The following is a 16,700-nucleotide window of genomic DNA, read 5'->3' as shown; positions in this document are numbered from 1 at the left end:
ATCCTGGCTAATGGTGGCTGCATTCCTGGCAATAGTAAGTGAAATCATGGCTAATGGTGGCTGCATTCCTGGCAATGGTATGTGAAATCCTGACAATGGTGGCTGCATTCCTGGCAATAGTAAGTGAAATCCTGGCAATGTTGGCTGCATTCCTGGCAATAGTATGTGAAATCCTGGCAATGGTGGCTGCATTTCTGGCAATAGTATGTGAAATCCTGGCTAATGGTGGCTGCATTCCTGGCAATAGTAAGTGAAATCATGGCTAATGGTGGCTGCATTCCTGGCAATAGTATGTGAAATCCTGACAATGGTGGCTGCATTCCTGGCAATAGTAAGTGAAATCCTGGCTAATGGTGGCTGCATTCCTGGCAATAGTGAGTGAAATCCTGGCAATGGTGGCTGCATTTCTGGCAATAGTATGTGAAATCCTGGCAATGGTGGCTGCATTCCTGGCAATAGTGAGTGCAATCCTGGCAATGGTGGCTGCATTTCTGGCAATAGTATGTGAAATCCTGGCAATGGTGGCTGCATTCCTGGCAATAGTAAGTGAAATCCTGGCTAATGGTGGCTGCATTCCTGGCAATAGTAAGTGAAATCATGGCTAATGGTGGCTGCATTCCTGGCAATGGTATGTGAAATCCTGACAATGGTGGCTGCATTCCTGGCAATAGTAAGTGAAATCCTGGCTAATGGTGGCTGCATTCCTGGCAATAGTAAGTGAAATCATGGCTAATGGTGGCTGCATTCCTGGCAATGGTATGTGAAATCCTGACAATGGTGGCTGCATTCCTGGCAATAGTAAGTGAAATCCTGGCTAATGGTGGCTGCATTCCTGGCAATAGTGAGTGAAATCCTGGCAATGGTGGCTGCATTTCTGGCAATAGTATGTGAAATCCTGGCAATGGTGGCTGCATTCCTGGCAATAGTGAGTGAAATCCTGGCAATGGTGGCTGCATTTCTGGCAATAGTATGTGAAATCCTGGCAATGGTGGCTGCATTCCTGGCAATAGTAAGTGAAATCCTGGCAATGGTGGCTGCATTCCTGGCAATAGTATGTGAAATCCTGGCAATGGTGGCTGCATTCCTGGCAATAGTATGTGAAATCCTGGCAATGGTGGCTGAATTTCTGGCAATAGTATGTGAAATCCTGGCTAATGGTGGCTGCATTCCTGGCAATAGTGAGTGAAATCCTGGCAATGGTGGCTGCATTCCTGGCAATAGTATGTGAAATCCTGGCAATGGTGGCTGCATTCCTGGCAATAGTATGTGAAATCCTGGCAATGGTGGCTGCATTCCTGGCAATAGTGAGTGAAATCCTGGCAATGGTGGCTGCATTCCTGGCAATAGTAAGTGAAATCCTGGCAATGGTGGCTGCATTCCTGGCAATAGTATGTGAAATCCTGGCAATGGTGGCTGCATTTCTGGCAATAGTATGTGAAATCCTGGCAATGGTGGCTGCATTCCTGGCAATAGTGAGTGAAATCCTGGCTAATGGTGGCTGCATTCCTGGCTAATGGTGGCTGCATTCCTGGCTAATAATGAGTGAAATCCTGGCAATGGTGGCTGCATTCCTGGCTAATGGTGGCTGAAATCCTGGCTAATGGTGGCTGAAATCCTGGCTAATGGTGGCTGCATTCCTGGCTAATGGTGGCTGAAATCCTGGCTAATGGTGGCTGAAATCCTGGCTAATGGTGGCTGCATTCCTGGCTAATGGTGGCTGCATTCCTGGCTAATGGTGGGTGCATTCCTGGCTAATGGTGGGTGCATTCCTGGCTAATGGTGGGTGCATTCCTGGCAATGGTGGGTGCATTCCTGGCACTGACCCTTATTTTGCTTCAGAGTTTTTTATTTACAATTTTACGTTTTTTTTTTCCTGAAACTTCCCTCTTATTCGCCAATAAATACGGTATATCCAAATAACATGCCCGAGCTCATCTCTTCAACACACACAGCCACAAAGGCAAGAGAATTCTTGTTGGGCCGTGTATTAGTGCTCGAACGAACACACTTAGACCGATTTTTAATGGTTCAAAGAATGTCAGGCAAAATGGTCGGCCCTCGTGCATGTTCACTTCATCAAATCTGGCCCTCTTTGAAAAAAGTTTGGACACCCCTGATATAGACTGTATCTTCATGCTGGAAAGTGGTCACTCTTAGTATTTTTGTGCAGGCTAGCTTAAGACTGGTCTTGATTATGTTTGTCTCAGAACCTTAGCACTGCAAGTTCATAAGCAGCCCTTGGTGATGTTTGTTTCAGAATCTTTATGCTGGCAAGTTCATGCATGGTCCTTGGTAGTGTTTTTCTCAGCATCTTAGTACTGGCAAGTTTATGACTTAAGATTTGGTGATATTTGACATCTTCATGCTGTCAAGTTCACAACAAGTCATTTGTAAAGTTTGTCCACGCATCTTGGTGGTGACAAGTGTGCATATGCTCATTGGTGATGTAAATAATAGACTCTTCATGCTGGTAAGTGCACAGCTGGTATTTGGTAATGTTTGCTTCAGCATCTTAGTGCTCACAGGTTAATGGCTGGTCAATGATGATTTCTATATCAGTTTCATAATGCTGGAATGCTGGTGAGTGCACAGTTTGTTACTATAGATGTTAATCTTAGACTCCTAGTGCAGGCAATGCACTGATTGGTGATCTTGTTCTCAGAATCCCATTGTAGACAGCTGGTCACTGAAGACTGATGTCTCAGCATTTTACATAGCTACTCACTGGTGACATAGCATAACACTTAAAAAGTAACAGTGACAATATAAAATTATACATGCTGTCAAGCACAGCATATAATCATCCCACCTATAAGATTATATATATTATATATATATATATTTATATTAATATGGCACAACATAAATAGATATAAATTATTAGTGTGATACAGCTGGTAACTACTATTACGCTACTACTCTGTAGGGAGAGAAGGAGTTTTAGAAGTAGGTTTTAGAAAGAGGGTTGAAAATGAGGTAGGTATAATGTGATGCCTTATCATGTTACACTGACAATATCATTGTGTCAAACCTCTGCTAGTCATCAAATTGTGTGAATGGAAATTCACTCTAATGCCGCGTACACACATAGCCGACTATCCGGTGGACTTTCCGAATGGGCTACTTGCCCACACACGGCACTTTTTCAGCGGACTAATACGGCGTACTAAGACCGCCGTACTATCCGTCCTACTTTTGAAATGAACGGACTCGCCCACACACGCGGAAGAAAGTCTGCTCATTTTGAGCACGTCTCCAGGTAGGTGGGGCCCGCGAAGGAGACGTCGCTGGCCCCGCTAACCTGGTATGGACTTAAAGGGGAACCCCAACGCCGAAAAAAATCGGCGCGGGGGTCTCCCCCAGGTCCACATCAGACCCTTGTCCGAGCACGCTACCTGGCCGGCCAGGAAAGGGGGGACGAGCGCCCCCTCCTGAGCCGCACCAGGCCGCGTGCCCTCAACATGGGGGGTGCCTTGGGGAAGGGGGGCCGCGCGTCCCCCCCACCCCAAAGCAACTTGTCCCCATGTTGATGAGAACAAGGGCCTCTTCCCGCAACCCTGGCCGTTTGTTGTTGGGGTCTGCGGGCGGGGGGCTTATCGGAATCCGGGAGCCTCCTTTAATAAGGGGGCCCCCTGGATACCGGCCCCCCACCCTATGTGAATGAGTATGGGGTACAATGTACCCATACCCATTCACCTGTGAAAAAAAGTACAAAAAAAAAACACAACACAGGGTTAAAATAGTTTATTGCACAGCTCCGACAACCAATGGCCAGGGTTGTCGCGAAGAGGCCCTTGTCCTCATCAACATGGGGACAAGGTGCTTTGGGGTGGGGGGGCCTCGCAGCCCCCCCTTCCCCAAGGCACCCCCCCATGTTGAGGGCACGTGGCCTGGTACGACTCAGGGGGGGGGGGCGCTCGCTCGTCCCCCCCTTTCCTGGCCGGCCAGGTAGCGTGCTCGGAGAAGGGTCTGATGTGGACCTGGGGGGGACCCCCACGCCGATTTTTTTGGGCGTTGGGGTTCCCCTTTAAGTCCATACCAGGTGGCGGGGCCAGCGACGTCTCCTTCTCAGGCCCCGCCTACCTGGAGACGTGCTCAAAATGAGCGGACTTTCCTCCGCCTGTGTGGGCGAGTCCGTTCATTTCAAAAGTATGGCGGATAGTCCGGCAGGTTTAGTACACCGTATTAGTCCGCTGAAAAAGTGCCGTGTGTGCGCAAGTAGCCCGTTCAGAAAGTCCGGCGGACAGAACGGCGGGAAGTCCGCCAGACTAAGTCCGCCGGATAGTCCACTACGTGTGTACACGGCATAAGAATAACATAATATTAGGTTTTGTCAGACTTGTGGTACTATTTTTAACCTTACATTTTCCTTATATTACCTGAATTCCAACTTGTTATACCTTATGCTGCACTTCTATCCACATTATAGCGATCTACATAACAATTTTATATATTATATCAATTTCTAGAACAGGAGGGGACTAATGCCCCATACACACGGTCGGGTTTTCCGACGGAAAACGTGCGGTCGGATAATTTTGTCTGAAAATCTGACTGTGTGTGGGCTCCATCGGACTATTTCCGCCGGATTTTCCAACGCACAAAGTTTGAGAACAGGATCTAAAACTTTCCGACAGCAAAATCTGATCGCGTAAATTCCAATTGTGTGTAGACAATTGTGACAGACAAAGTGCCACGCATGCTCAGAATAAATTACAAGACGAAAGCTATTGGCTACTGGCCTGTTTATAGTCCTGTTGTACGTGTTCTACGTTACCGCGTTCAGAACAATCGGATTTTCCGACAACTTTGTGTGACCATGTGTATGCAAGATAAGTTTGAGCCAACATCCGTCTGAAAAATCTGATGAATTTTGTTGTCGGAATGTCCGACTGTGTGTATGGGGCATAAGAGTTTTGACATGAAGTATGAGCCTCACCTGCCTTTGGCTGTGCTTGGCATAGCCTGAACTGGATTTGGAACAGCTTTCCTATCAATTGCTCTTAAACATCATGCGCCTTATAAGCAGTGCTCCTGCAGCATGAAGTGGTTTTTCTGAGTGCAGAGGGAACAGTAGAATTTCAATACAGATGTTCTCCACAGTGCTTTGCAAAAAAAAGTAGAGACGTCTTTCTCAATTGTTTTACCCCAGTGGAAGCCTTAAAATAATTTTTCAGTCTCAGGGAACCCCTGCTAAAATCAATTCATCGGGGGCAGTGGGAAGAATTCTCCTTACGGTGATGGTTAGTAGGAAGAATGCCCCCTTACAGAGGTGATCACAATGCCACCCTTAACCAATGCTACTAAAATTATTGGTGTGAAGTCGCTGGTTCTGACACGTGGCATTGAAGATGAAACTATCTAGGCACTATCAAAATAGAAGGTCAATCCAAATAAAAAAGAGACAGAGGAGAGCTTAGGTTCCTGTTTAGACAATCCTGAGTTGTGCAAAAGCCTTTTACACTTTGCCTTCGATTCTCTAAATACATGTGACTAAATATGTGATTGAATGTGAATATCTACTGTAGAGACAATAATACTGGAAAAAGGAAAAGTGTTGGTGTATGCTGTACAATACTAAAAAAAAATACTATGGAGCTTTAAATAAAAGTGAATTATTATTTTACTGTAAAATATTATACCACTCACCTGAATTTCCCTTTTCCCTTGTAAGGACTTTGAACAGACAAAACAAGGTTTTCCAGTTCATAGCATGGAGATTCCTGTTTTAACTGAACCTAATAATGCAGAAAAAGAAAGAAATACTGAATTGATGGTGATAATTATGTGAAAAAGTCTGACTGGTTTCTATTGGCAGCAACATAATTTTTATTATGCTCCGGATTTCATTGATCAACCCTTTGTACAATTATTACCACATTGTAAAGTCTGGGGGCTAATACATCTGCACTTCTGTATGCTTGAGTAATTTTGCAAGACTTACTATATATTTTAAAAATAGAAAAATAATTAAGGCTTTAGCAAACTGTTAATATATAGAGGTTATCACTTTATGCTTTGAAAGCTTTTTCCAAAGTAAATGTCATGCCGCTCTCCTTCCTGTCTCCTGTTAGATGCTACAACGACATCTGCAGAAGGGCAGCCAAAGAATAACTGTCAAGATACTGAAATGAGAATAGTTAATCAATGACAAATAATGACTGCAACTTCCTCTTATCCTGAGACTCACATTACCCTCTTGTAGTCTAGAAGATATAATGTATATTGAACTATTTACACAGGAATATTTAATTATGATTAGGTCCTTATTTTAAACTTTGTGCTGCCACCTTTATAATAGCCATTAGCTGTCATAAAGCAAATTTACTAAGACCTGGAGCTGTCAGAATCTGCAGCAGCTGTGCACGACAACCAATCAGCTTCTGTTTTTAATTTTCAAAACTTAACTGAACAAGCTGGAGATAGAAACAGGTTGATTATTATACACAGCTGCTCCAGATTCTGTCTGTTCCAGTTTTAGTAAATGAAAACTGCTGTTACAGTGTTTACTGGAGCCTGTAGGTTATATACCTTCTCAATGCACAGGAATAAAGAGGGGCTCTTACTTTTCATAATGACTACAGCTTTAAGCTAGGAATCCCAGCACAGAAATGTAGGATTGCCTGGATATATTAAATACACTGGAACTTTCAACCCAGCCATATCCCCAAAAAAGTTAAATATCTGATATGGGTGAGCTCACACTTAAGACTGGCTTATTTATGGTGCCCTGTGCAGTGGGTATTAAACTCCCATATACAGGTATGTTATCCAAGCCACTACAGTGGGGCATTGAAAAAGTGAGACCAACAGAATATTAGCAAGTTATACCATGCTATCAGACTAATGTAATGTTCTCCCTGATGTTATGTTGCAAGTATGATGTACTAATTATTATTCTGCCTAGGGCCCATGTAGCATTAATCCCACCCAACTTAAATCCAATAACTATGAGGTAATACAATTATTTCAGATTTACTGGTTGATAAAAGCCTAGCTTATTTACCTTTACAATATATGTACACCAGGTACAACATACTCAAGTATGTGAGTGCAAGTGGTGATAAGTGATTAACTAAAGATTTCCAAGAACAATTCAAAAGCTTCATCAGATTAAAAGGTAATGCATAGGGATTCTGTACTGTATGGTCTAGGCTGAGAAAATATGTTTTGTTTTTGTAGTTAGGTATATAATAATATAATATTTTACATTCTTCTTTTGCACCATCTGATTTTTTTCATGTTTTCATGTTGTCCCTTTGCATTTTTGTTATAGAAAGCACTACAAATAACTGTCAACGGGAGATGGTCAAAGACCTGGGATGTGGTACATGAGACTGCTCACAAAGTTCACAAAAATTACAGCTCTCTTACAAGTCGATGCTTCCAATCTTTGTGCTCCATACATTCCTATTAAATAAACTATTGTCTTAAAGGGATCAAAGGGCTACACAATAAATGCCAAAGGGACACATGAAGCCCCCTGGCCACAGGTTGGACACCAGAGCTTAAAATGTATCCATAAACAAGAACATAATGTATATTACTTTAGCTTACCAAACCTTAGATGTAATGGCTTTATATGTAAAGGTTTATTTTTTTCACCCGGTGATCCTATTAATATCACATTTTGCCTGACCTATAGTTGCTACCTTCACCTGAATTCTTGACTTGGACCTCATCTCCATAACTTAGGGTGGATGTGTTTGTAGATAGCAGAGAGAACTGCAAAGGCTAAATAAATTTTTTAGGCTTTTAGCTTAGTGCAGGGGAAGTTTATATGGCACCAGATTTTGACAGGTTTAAAAGGTATTTTTCTGTACTTGCAAAAAATGTACTTAGCCTAAGAAAAAAAAAAAAAAAAAGATGCAAACTCAGCCTCTTCATCCAAGGGTTCATTTTTGGTTTAGATATACTTTAAACTAAAAACTGAACCAAGGGTAAATTTATAAATTGCGTGACTCATACCTTAATGGAAAGCTCAATCTGAGGTTTCAAGGAAACAATTTGAGCTCTAAATTAGAAAGCATCTGCTTTACTGCCTTGTCAGCTGACCCACTCTATTCTGATAAACTTTTGTCTTATAAGGTTAATTTGTAAACCAAAGATTATAGACTGTACAGGGCTCCGGGGATGGGTCTTGGACAATAGGTATATTTCTCCCTTATTTGGGTTGTGATCCCTATAAAGGAGGACCATAAGAGACATTTTGGGTACTCAGGGGTTCTCATACCTACAGGGTGAAGGGTTCTGGGATAGTCCAGTTGAAGAGGAGATCATGGATTGGCAGTTCTCAGAATTGGTAAGTCATCATTTGGGACCCTGGCATCAGAGGCTCTGAGAAACTTTTAGTGGGAATAGACTGATTACAAGGACCCTGACTACAGGCTCATTGTCCCCTGCAGGAGGAACCAATGGAATCTGGGGTGACATGCAGGGTGTCCTTCTGCACCCAAAGGGTCTAGATCTTATTGAGGGACAGTTTGAATATGACATATGGGTGATGCAACCTAATGCCTGTGCAGTACTGGACTCTGCTTGTATGGAAACCCTTGTCTATACTGAGTTAGTTGAGAGAGTTGGCCCTATACATAAGACCCTCATAGTAGCATGTATACACGGGGACACTAGAGAGAGTACCTGCTGGTATCAGTGACAATAACCACTGCGTGTGGAATGGTTACTTAAGAGGCTGGGGCGTTACCCAACATGATCTATGATATCATAATAGAATGGTGTATGGCTGTTCTGTCTTTGTGGAACTATGGGACTATGTGAGTAGAGAACTACCTGCATGGGGTGATCATTCTGTTGCCTTTGAAGAGCTGGACATTGTGACTCTAGAAAATGCAGACAATGTGGTACCTGTGGTAGATAGGCCAGGGAGACCCTGGAGGGGGGCTATCTCCTCTTATGTAGGTTGGCTGAGGAGGATGTAAAGGAACTCCAGGTTGTCTGAGGAGGACAATGAGGGGGAAGGTTCCTCTAATCCCATGCATCCTGAAAGTGTCAAGCGGTGCATTTGGTGACACCCAAATGCAAGACCCCACATTAAAAAATGCCAGAGAGCAAGTTGCAGTAGTTTATAGAGTATCACAAGTGCCTACAGCCAAAAAAAAGCTTTCCACACTTTGAGGTCTATAATGATTTGCTATACTGAGTCACTGAAGTCCGAGGTGAGATGGTCGACCAGTTACTGGTCCGCCAGCCTTTTAGACACATGGCACTCAACTTGGCTCACAAAGACTCATTGGGAGGTCACCTGGGGCAGAGAAAACAGAGGCATGGATAAAATATTGGTTCTGCTGGCCGGGAGTTACTGCTGAGGTAAAAGATATTGTTGTTAATGTCTCACTTGTCAGCTAACTGCTTTAGAGTTGCATTTTAGGAACCCCTTGGTACCTCTATCAATTATTGGTACCATTTTAGCCTGTTGCAATGCATCCTGGTCAATTACGCAGCAAAGTATTCAAAGGCATTCCCTCTGAGGAAAACCTCCTCCAAAGCAATTGCTCAAGAGTTGTTTACCATGTTCTCAAGTGGGTTTCCTAAGGAGATCTTGTTGTACCAAGGCACAAAGTTCACAAAAGTGATGAAAGTTGTTCCAGAATAAACAGTTGCGTACATCAGTCTATTATCCACAGATAGATTGGCTGGTTGAAAGGTTCAATAAGGCACTCAATTCTATGCTCAAGAGAGTTTTGCAAAAAATGGAATTGTGACTGCCTATTCCCAGCACTGTTTACCATGAGAGAGGTACCCAAGGCATCCACCAGGGTTTCCCATTTGAGCTAGTGTACAGGTGGAGACCTCGTGAGTTGCTTGACTTTGTTAACAAACCTAGGAAAGTGAATCTTCTTCAAATAGAACAGTAGTAGAGCATATCACCTACATCAGGGGTCTCAAACTGGTGTCCCTCCAGCTGTTGCGAAACTACAAGTCCCATGAAGCATTGCAAGGCTAACAGTTACAAGCATGACTCCCTCGGGCAGAGGCATGATGGAACTTGTAGTTTCAAAACACAGTTTGAGATCCCTGACCTAAATGAAAGAGAAAATGTATGGGGTGATGCCTCTGGTAAAGGAGCATTTACAAGAAGCACAGGGGAGAGTATACAACCAGTCCCCAAAGTTTACACAGTTCCAGGTTGGGAACCGGGTAGCTGTGCTTATACCCACAGTACGTTTCTGGCCAGGAGGCAGGGGATATTCAAGGCAGAAAAAAAAGGTAAGTAAAGTAAATTATAAAATACACCAACCTGGGAAGTGAAAGCCATACCAAATCCACCTACTCTAGAAGTACCAAGAGCAGGTAGCTGTTATGGCTGAGGTCAATTTTAAGCCCACTGTAGGAGTAGGCCAGGTAACCAGATTGTTCCTGACATTAGACAACTTCAAATTCAGAGGAGTTTGGTTGGAGAGGAGAGGGCCGATTAGTAGTCCTCTCAGTATTGGAAGTCCTCATCTGGGAACCTGGAATAAAGTGGCTCGGAGAGACTTTCAGTGGGAGATAGCCTCCAGCCCTGATTACAAGGACTTTGGTGTCAAAAGGGTTAACCCACCTGCAAGGCAGGATTTAAAGGGAGCAGGAAATAGTCAGCACCTGTCTAAGCCCTTGTACACACAGTCGGACATTCCGACAACAAAATTCGTCAGATTTTTTCAGACGGATTTTGTCCGAAACTGGTGTTGAATACACACGGTCGGACAAAGTTGTTGGAAACTCCAATCGTTCGGAATGTGATGACATTCGTACGCTTCAATGGGACTATGTTCAGGCTAGTAGCCAATAGCTTTGGTCTCGTAATTTGATCTGAGCATGCGTGGCACTTTGTCCGATCGTAATTCTCTACAAACGATCGGACAAAGTCCGATCGGATCATGTTGTCGGAAAATTTTAAATCCAGCTCTCAAACTTTGTTGGTCGGACATTCAGATGGAAAAAAGTCCGATGGAGCCCACACACGGTCGGATTATCTGAGAACACGGTCCGATCGGACATTTTCCATTGGAATTTCCAACCATGTGTACAAGGGCTTAGAGGTGCACCTGTCTATGAGGTGGAATAGTCTGCAGCTGAAAATGTAGGCTGTCTGGCAACTGAGACTCTGTTTGTCGAGTTCTTACAAATTTTTCTGTACCCGGAACCATAGGAAAACGCTAAACCCAAGTGTGGGACCGGTATACTGTTGGTGAGCCATTTTGTGGTCTTAATTATACCAGAATTATGGGATCTTTGCCTTTGACTCTTGCTAATTGTTTTAAGAGAGCAATAAAGATATATTTAGCAAAAAAATATTTATTTGGCTGGCTGGTGATATTGGACTCTCCATGTTAAAAGAGAAAAAAGATGAAAAAAACAATAGTTTAAAAAACGATAAACAAAAAAAAAATGAAATTTACCCAAAATCATTATACTTCCCCTTCATTGGATATTTTTTTGTTTTATTCTGTAATTTCCCAAAACCCAACATCAAACTCTTTGTCTGGTAAATATGTAGTAAACGAAGTTTCCAAATATTTTAACATTAAAGAACATATAATAAATCTTTGCACCAGGACCTGTGTTTTCATAAACAGCCTGTCATTCATATGTTTTAACACTGCTCCATATTACATCCCAATAATAAAAAAAAATTGGATGTTTTGAGGTAGATCATAGCTCATCATCCCAGAATAACTGTCTACTGTATTCTGTTATTTTAGATTAGGAGTTTCCTTCCCTTTTTTCCAATTCTTTTTGTATATTTGAAACTGATGATTAATGTACTTTTGCTATTGTTGGCTTTGCAATTAAACAAAATTAATAAAAATATTGAAAGTAAAAAAGAAAAAAAAGACTAGCTCCATTTATACAATACTTGCTATGGAGAACATTAAATATCAATACTTACAGTGGGCACTAAATCAGTCAGCCTTGACTGGAGAGAGAAAGCCACCGTGGTCCCACCTGCTCCATTGGCTGGTCTTGTTACTAATAACAGAGTTGCTTCAGCAAAGTGTAAGAAACGACTTTGATAGTCTACAGTTATATCCACTTGACTTCTGTAAAAAGTATACGATAATTGTTTAATAATTTCATCATATACCTAAACAAGTACACACATATTTCTTTCTTTGTGAGTTGTTTAAAGAGAACGAAATATCGCATATTGATACTTTATGTTCCTCTTTTGCGCCAACAAGAAGGGTAACCATAGAAGCAATTAAAAGATTACTTATTTTCATGAATAACAATTTTGCTGAAAGAAGCCAGTTGATAACAGAACTCAGTAGCAGAAGCTGAATAGAGGGATGATTTATCAGATAGCTTAGCCCCAGGTTTAAATTCGAGAAATACTGGCCTCAAGGCAGGTCATTTCTGCTAGGCTCTGCAGATCCTTTGTGCCACCTCACTTAATACTTTATCCCATGACATTTAAATGCAGTGGACATGTTTTCAATTTAACGGGTCTCTGTATTTTTAATGTGGAACAATGTCTTAGTAAGATGTACCTCAACTGACTTTTTGCAAAGTAAGCTGCCCACACACAATATTAAATACAGCATGTGCATTCAATCAGTTTCAGTTATCTTTTAGAATGTCTTAGAGTAGAAATATATTGTACTGTAATATTCACACACAGACTCAAGCCTTTCAAAATGATGGGACAACCTTTACCATATAGTGAGACAACACAACATAAAATTCTGGGTTTCAGGGCACTTGAAGAATTTTTTATTTTTTTTGCAGTATGCTGCCAGCCCTAGGTTGGAAAAGAGCCACCTGACAAAATATGTTGTTTTTTGTACTGGCATAATTTCTAAGAAGCCACAAAAAGTCATCTTTGTCCTACTGTAACCTAGGAAGAATGCTGTAATCAGCTTCCCATTCATACAGTATATTAATAAAGTGATTGTTACTGTGGGAGCCTAGGCTTCTCTCCATACAGATGTAGCACTCCACCCTGAAAGGCCACTGAGAATATGCCCATGCCCACTATCCACCAAAAACTCTAGTGATTGCGCCAATACCTCACATGTGTGGTTTGAACACCATTTTCATATGCTGGCACTATTCATGCATGCGGTTGATTCTGCACACAAGCTTGGCGGGACGGGTGCCTTTAAAAAAAAACAAAAAACTTTTTTCTTATTTATTTTACCATTTATTTTTAGATTTTTACACTGTTTTTTTAATATAAAAAAATTGTGTCACTTTTATGTAAACATCAATTGTAATAGAAAAAAAAGTAGGCCGACAGGACCTCTTAAATATGAGATCTGGGGACAAAAAGATGGCCCTTTAAGAACTATGGGTAGAAGTGACGTTTTGATTTCTCTTTTACCCTGCAATGATATGGTGATGGGTGGGGGCCATCTTCCCCTCACTCTTCTCCATGTCATAAAAGGGACAGTATCCGATCGCCTCCCCTGCTGCTGACTGCTCTGGTAAGCAGCGGATATCACCGGAGCACGGCGTGAGGGGTCCCCTCAACCGTCGCCGATAAAATTGATCTTGTGGCGAATCCACCGCAGAGGCCACTATTATCGGAAACTGGACCGCCAGCCAAAGAGGAGGATATCAGGGTTATGGCAGCTAGTTGCTGCTATAACAACGATATTCCTCTTCAAATTTAGGATGTATATAGGTGTGTGGCAGTCTGGAAGTGGCTAGAGCATAATAAATATTTATGTTGGTTATTTGACTCTCCCTGCTCAATATTCTGGAAGCTTATTCAAGAATCAAGTGAGAGAACACCCAGCTAGGAAACCCTGACCAGACAAAAATAATAGATCAAGGCTCCACTGACTGCAGTGAAGCCAAAAACTAAATTTAGTCTTGCAGTCTAAGGAAGAGAGGAGGGCACTACACAGACATAGTGAGAGAGAGAGAGAGAGAGGGAAAGGGAGAGAGAGAGAGAGAAATAATATCAGTCAGAAAGATTACCGTATATACTCGAGTATAAGCCGAGATTTTCAGCCTCTTTTTTGAGGCTGAAAGTGCCCCCCTCGGCTTATACTCGAGTCATCGCTGTCTGCCCGCTCGATCAGCGTGTCGAGCAGACAGACAGCGGCCATTCTATTCAAAAGCCGCGCCTCCGGCTCCGCCTTCGCCTGTGATAGGCGGAACACTGAATTTCCCAGCAGCCTGTGTTCCGCCTATCACGGACATCGTATCATCCTCGTACTACGGACGAGGATGATACGACGTCTGTGATAGGCGGAACACAGGCTGCTGGGAAATTCAGTGTTCCGCCTATCACAGGCGAAGGCGGCGGCGCAGCTTTTGAACTTTACAATGGCCGCCGACGAAGAGGGCACGGGACGGAGGCAAGGCAAGGCACGGCACGGCACGGGACGGGACGGGACGGGGACAAGGCAAGGCACGACACGGGACGGATGCAAGGAGGCAAGGCACGGCACGGGACGGAGGCAAGGAGGCAAGGCACGGGACGGAGGCTCGGGACAAAGGTAGGCTGGACACACACACACACACACACACACACACACACACACACACACACACACACACACACATGGATGGAGACACACACAGGGATGGATGGATGGATGGATGGAGACACACACACACAGGGATGGATGGATGGATGGATGGAGACACACACACACAGGGATGGATGGATGGATGGATGGAGACACACACACACAGGGATGGATGGATGGATGGACACACACACACACAGGGATGGATGGACGGACACACAGGGATGGACGGACACACAGGGATGGACGGACACACAGGGATGGACGGACACACACACAGGGATGGACAGGCATGTCTCACCCTCGGCTTATACACGAGTCAATAAGTTTGCCAGTTTTTTTGGGGGTAAATTGGGGGCCTCGGCTTATATTCGGGTCGGCCTATACTCGAGTATATACGGTACTACTAAAAACAGGTGTTGGTTGGTGTTGGTGTTGTGAAGGAACCTGGACATTCCTCAAATGGTTGTGGCAATTGGATCAGAACAGGAATAGGAAGTGGTGGGTGGAAGTTTTTGTCATTAGAGGTACACAGTTTTACAGTACTAAGAAATAACAACAATCAACCTCCCCCCCCCCCCCCCTCCCCATATACCACTTACTTTACTGCAACAGAGTTAAGCCAGTCATACAAGGATTGAAATTTAGCCGGTTCATCATGGACTTTGATACATGTATGAGCAGGCTGTTTGTACAGAAGTTGATCTACAAATCAACTTCTGTACAACAAGCCCAATGTAAAATGTCCACATGATCAATGCTGCCAGCTATAATCAGCAGCACTGATCAGTGTATTCTGAAGGGGCTAAAATCTCCCCGCCATCAGAACACAATAGTTCAGTGGAAATGATTCCCCCATCCACCTCAAGAGTGTGGATGGGACGGTGTTTCTCAACTTCAGTCCTCAAGGTGCCCCAACAGGTCATGTTTTCAGGATTTCCCTTAGATGAAACGGTTGTGGTAATTACTAAGGTAGTGAAACTGATCAAATCACTTGTGCAAAATAATGGAAAGCCTGAAAACATGGCTGGTTGGGGCGCCTTGAGGACTGGAGTTGAGAAACACTGGGATGGGGGAATCTGGTAATTTTTTTTTTAATTAAACCCACTGTCAGCACAATGAAACTACAGATTAGTGCCATGTATTGAATTAAGTAATAAATGGCAACAACCATATTGTGTAAGTCCAGTAAAAATTGTAACAATTTTGAGACAATTTATATTTTATACTGTATTTCTAATTGTTATTGGGATTGATGAAATTCAGCTATGTGGTCATTTCCTAAGTAATATGTTTTAATCATTTTATTTTCCTTTACTTTTACTAGACTTCACAACATAGTTGTCATTTATTAATAAATGTAATTAGGTCCAACAAACCACTGCATAATCTATAGCTAACATCGTAGATTGTTTAAAAGGATGCTTTGTTCCGATGATTTATGGTCAATGCTTCCACAACATGGCTGCCATAACATGTCAGTCTATATATTTTCATTCGTTTTTATTTATCTTTTTATTTTTGATATGTAATTCTATTTGGGGACTGATGATTTTTGTGTAAATGTTTACTTTTGGTCTGCATTTCATTTTCTATGACAATTTATCATCATTTGTCCTCAGTGCTAGGAAAGATGGCACCCAGAGGACTTCCAATGTCATCACTTCCTGTCCTTGGTTATGGGTATGATGGCTTTCAGTTTCATTACTTCTGGCTGGAGGTGATGCGGCAAGATGACAGCCGCATGACTTTGTTTTTTTCAGAAAATCTCAGATGAATGTGATCTACCATTAACTAAATGGTATATAAATATGTAAGGTATGCAAGTGGCCTCCTTTCTTCTATCCCCTGAAGATGTCTAATGTACCAATGAAATGTGCATGGATGAGGCCAGTGAATTATGATCTTACACATCTTCTGATGTTCTCTGATGTTCTCTATGTTCCTTTGCTCTTTCCTCCACATATCCCTATTCTGAGGAGTGGTCTTTGGATAACCAGTGGAGGACCCTGGAGACTTTGGAATTTGCCGTATTCCATTTGGTGGCCCTTGATTGGATCGTTTCTGCATTGTTGATCTCTTTTAATTTAGAGATCATTACAATTTGGTAAGGGAACTGGCACACTTGATTTCAAGGTGGTTTGCGACTAAAATGTAGATTTTCATTTATATTCAAGATTTCACAAGTGGACTTGAATTTTATTTTATTTTTTT

The 16,700-nt window shown here is 42.6% G+C and overlaps 1 protein-coding gene across 2 annotated transcripts in view; it reads right to left on the bottom strand.

Moving 5' to 3' along the window:
• CFAP47 (cilia and flagella associated protein 47) overlaps positions 1–16,700 on the bottom strand; it is a 681,345-nt gene that overhangs the window by 354,721 nt on the left and 309,924 nt on the right. For both annotated transcript variants that reach the window (XM_077482554.1, XM_077482555.1), the window contains exons 39-40: positions 11,894–12,044; positions 5,650–5,738 (exon numbers count right to left, since the gene is read on the bottom strand). In XM_077482554.1, coding sequence (XP_077338680.1) covers positions 5,650–5,738; positions 11,894–12,044 — 240 coding nt within the window. The remainder of the gene's footprint in view (positions 1–5,649; positions 5,739–11,893; positions 12,045–16,700) is intronic.

Source organism: Lithobates pipiens, unplaced genomic scaffold (genome assembly GCF_037356315.1).
Source record: "Lithobates pipiens isolate NorthernLeopardFrog02 unplaced genomic scaffold, aLitPip1_a1.2 Scaffold_16, whole genome shotgun sequence".
Classification (NCBI taxonomy): domain Eukaryota; kingdom Metazoa; phylum Chordata; class Amphibia; order Anura; family Ranidae; genus Lithobates; species Lithobates pipiens.
The sequence above is the reverse complement of the archived record's forward strand: the minus strand, read 5'-3'. Positions and strand labels throughout refer to the sequence as shown.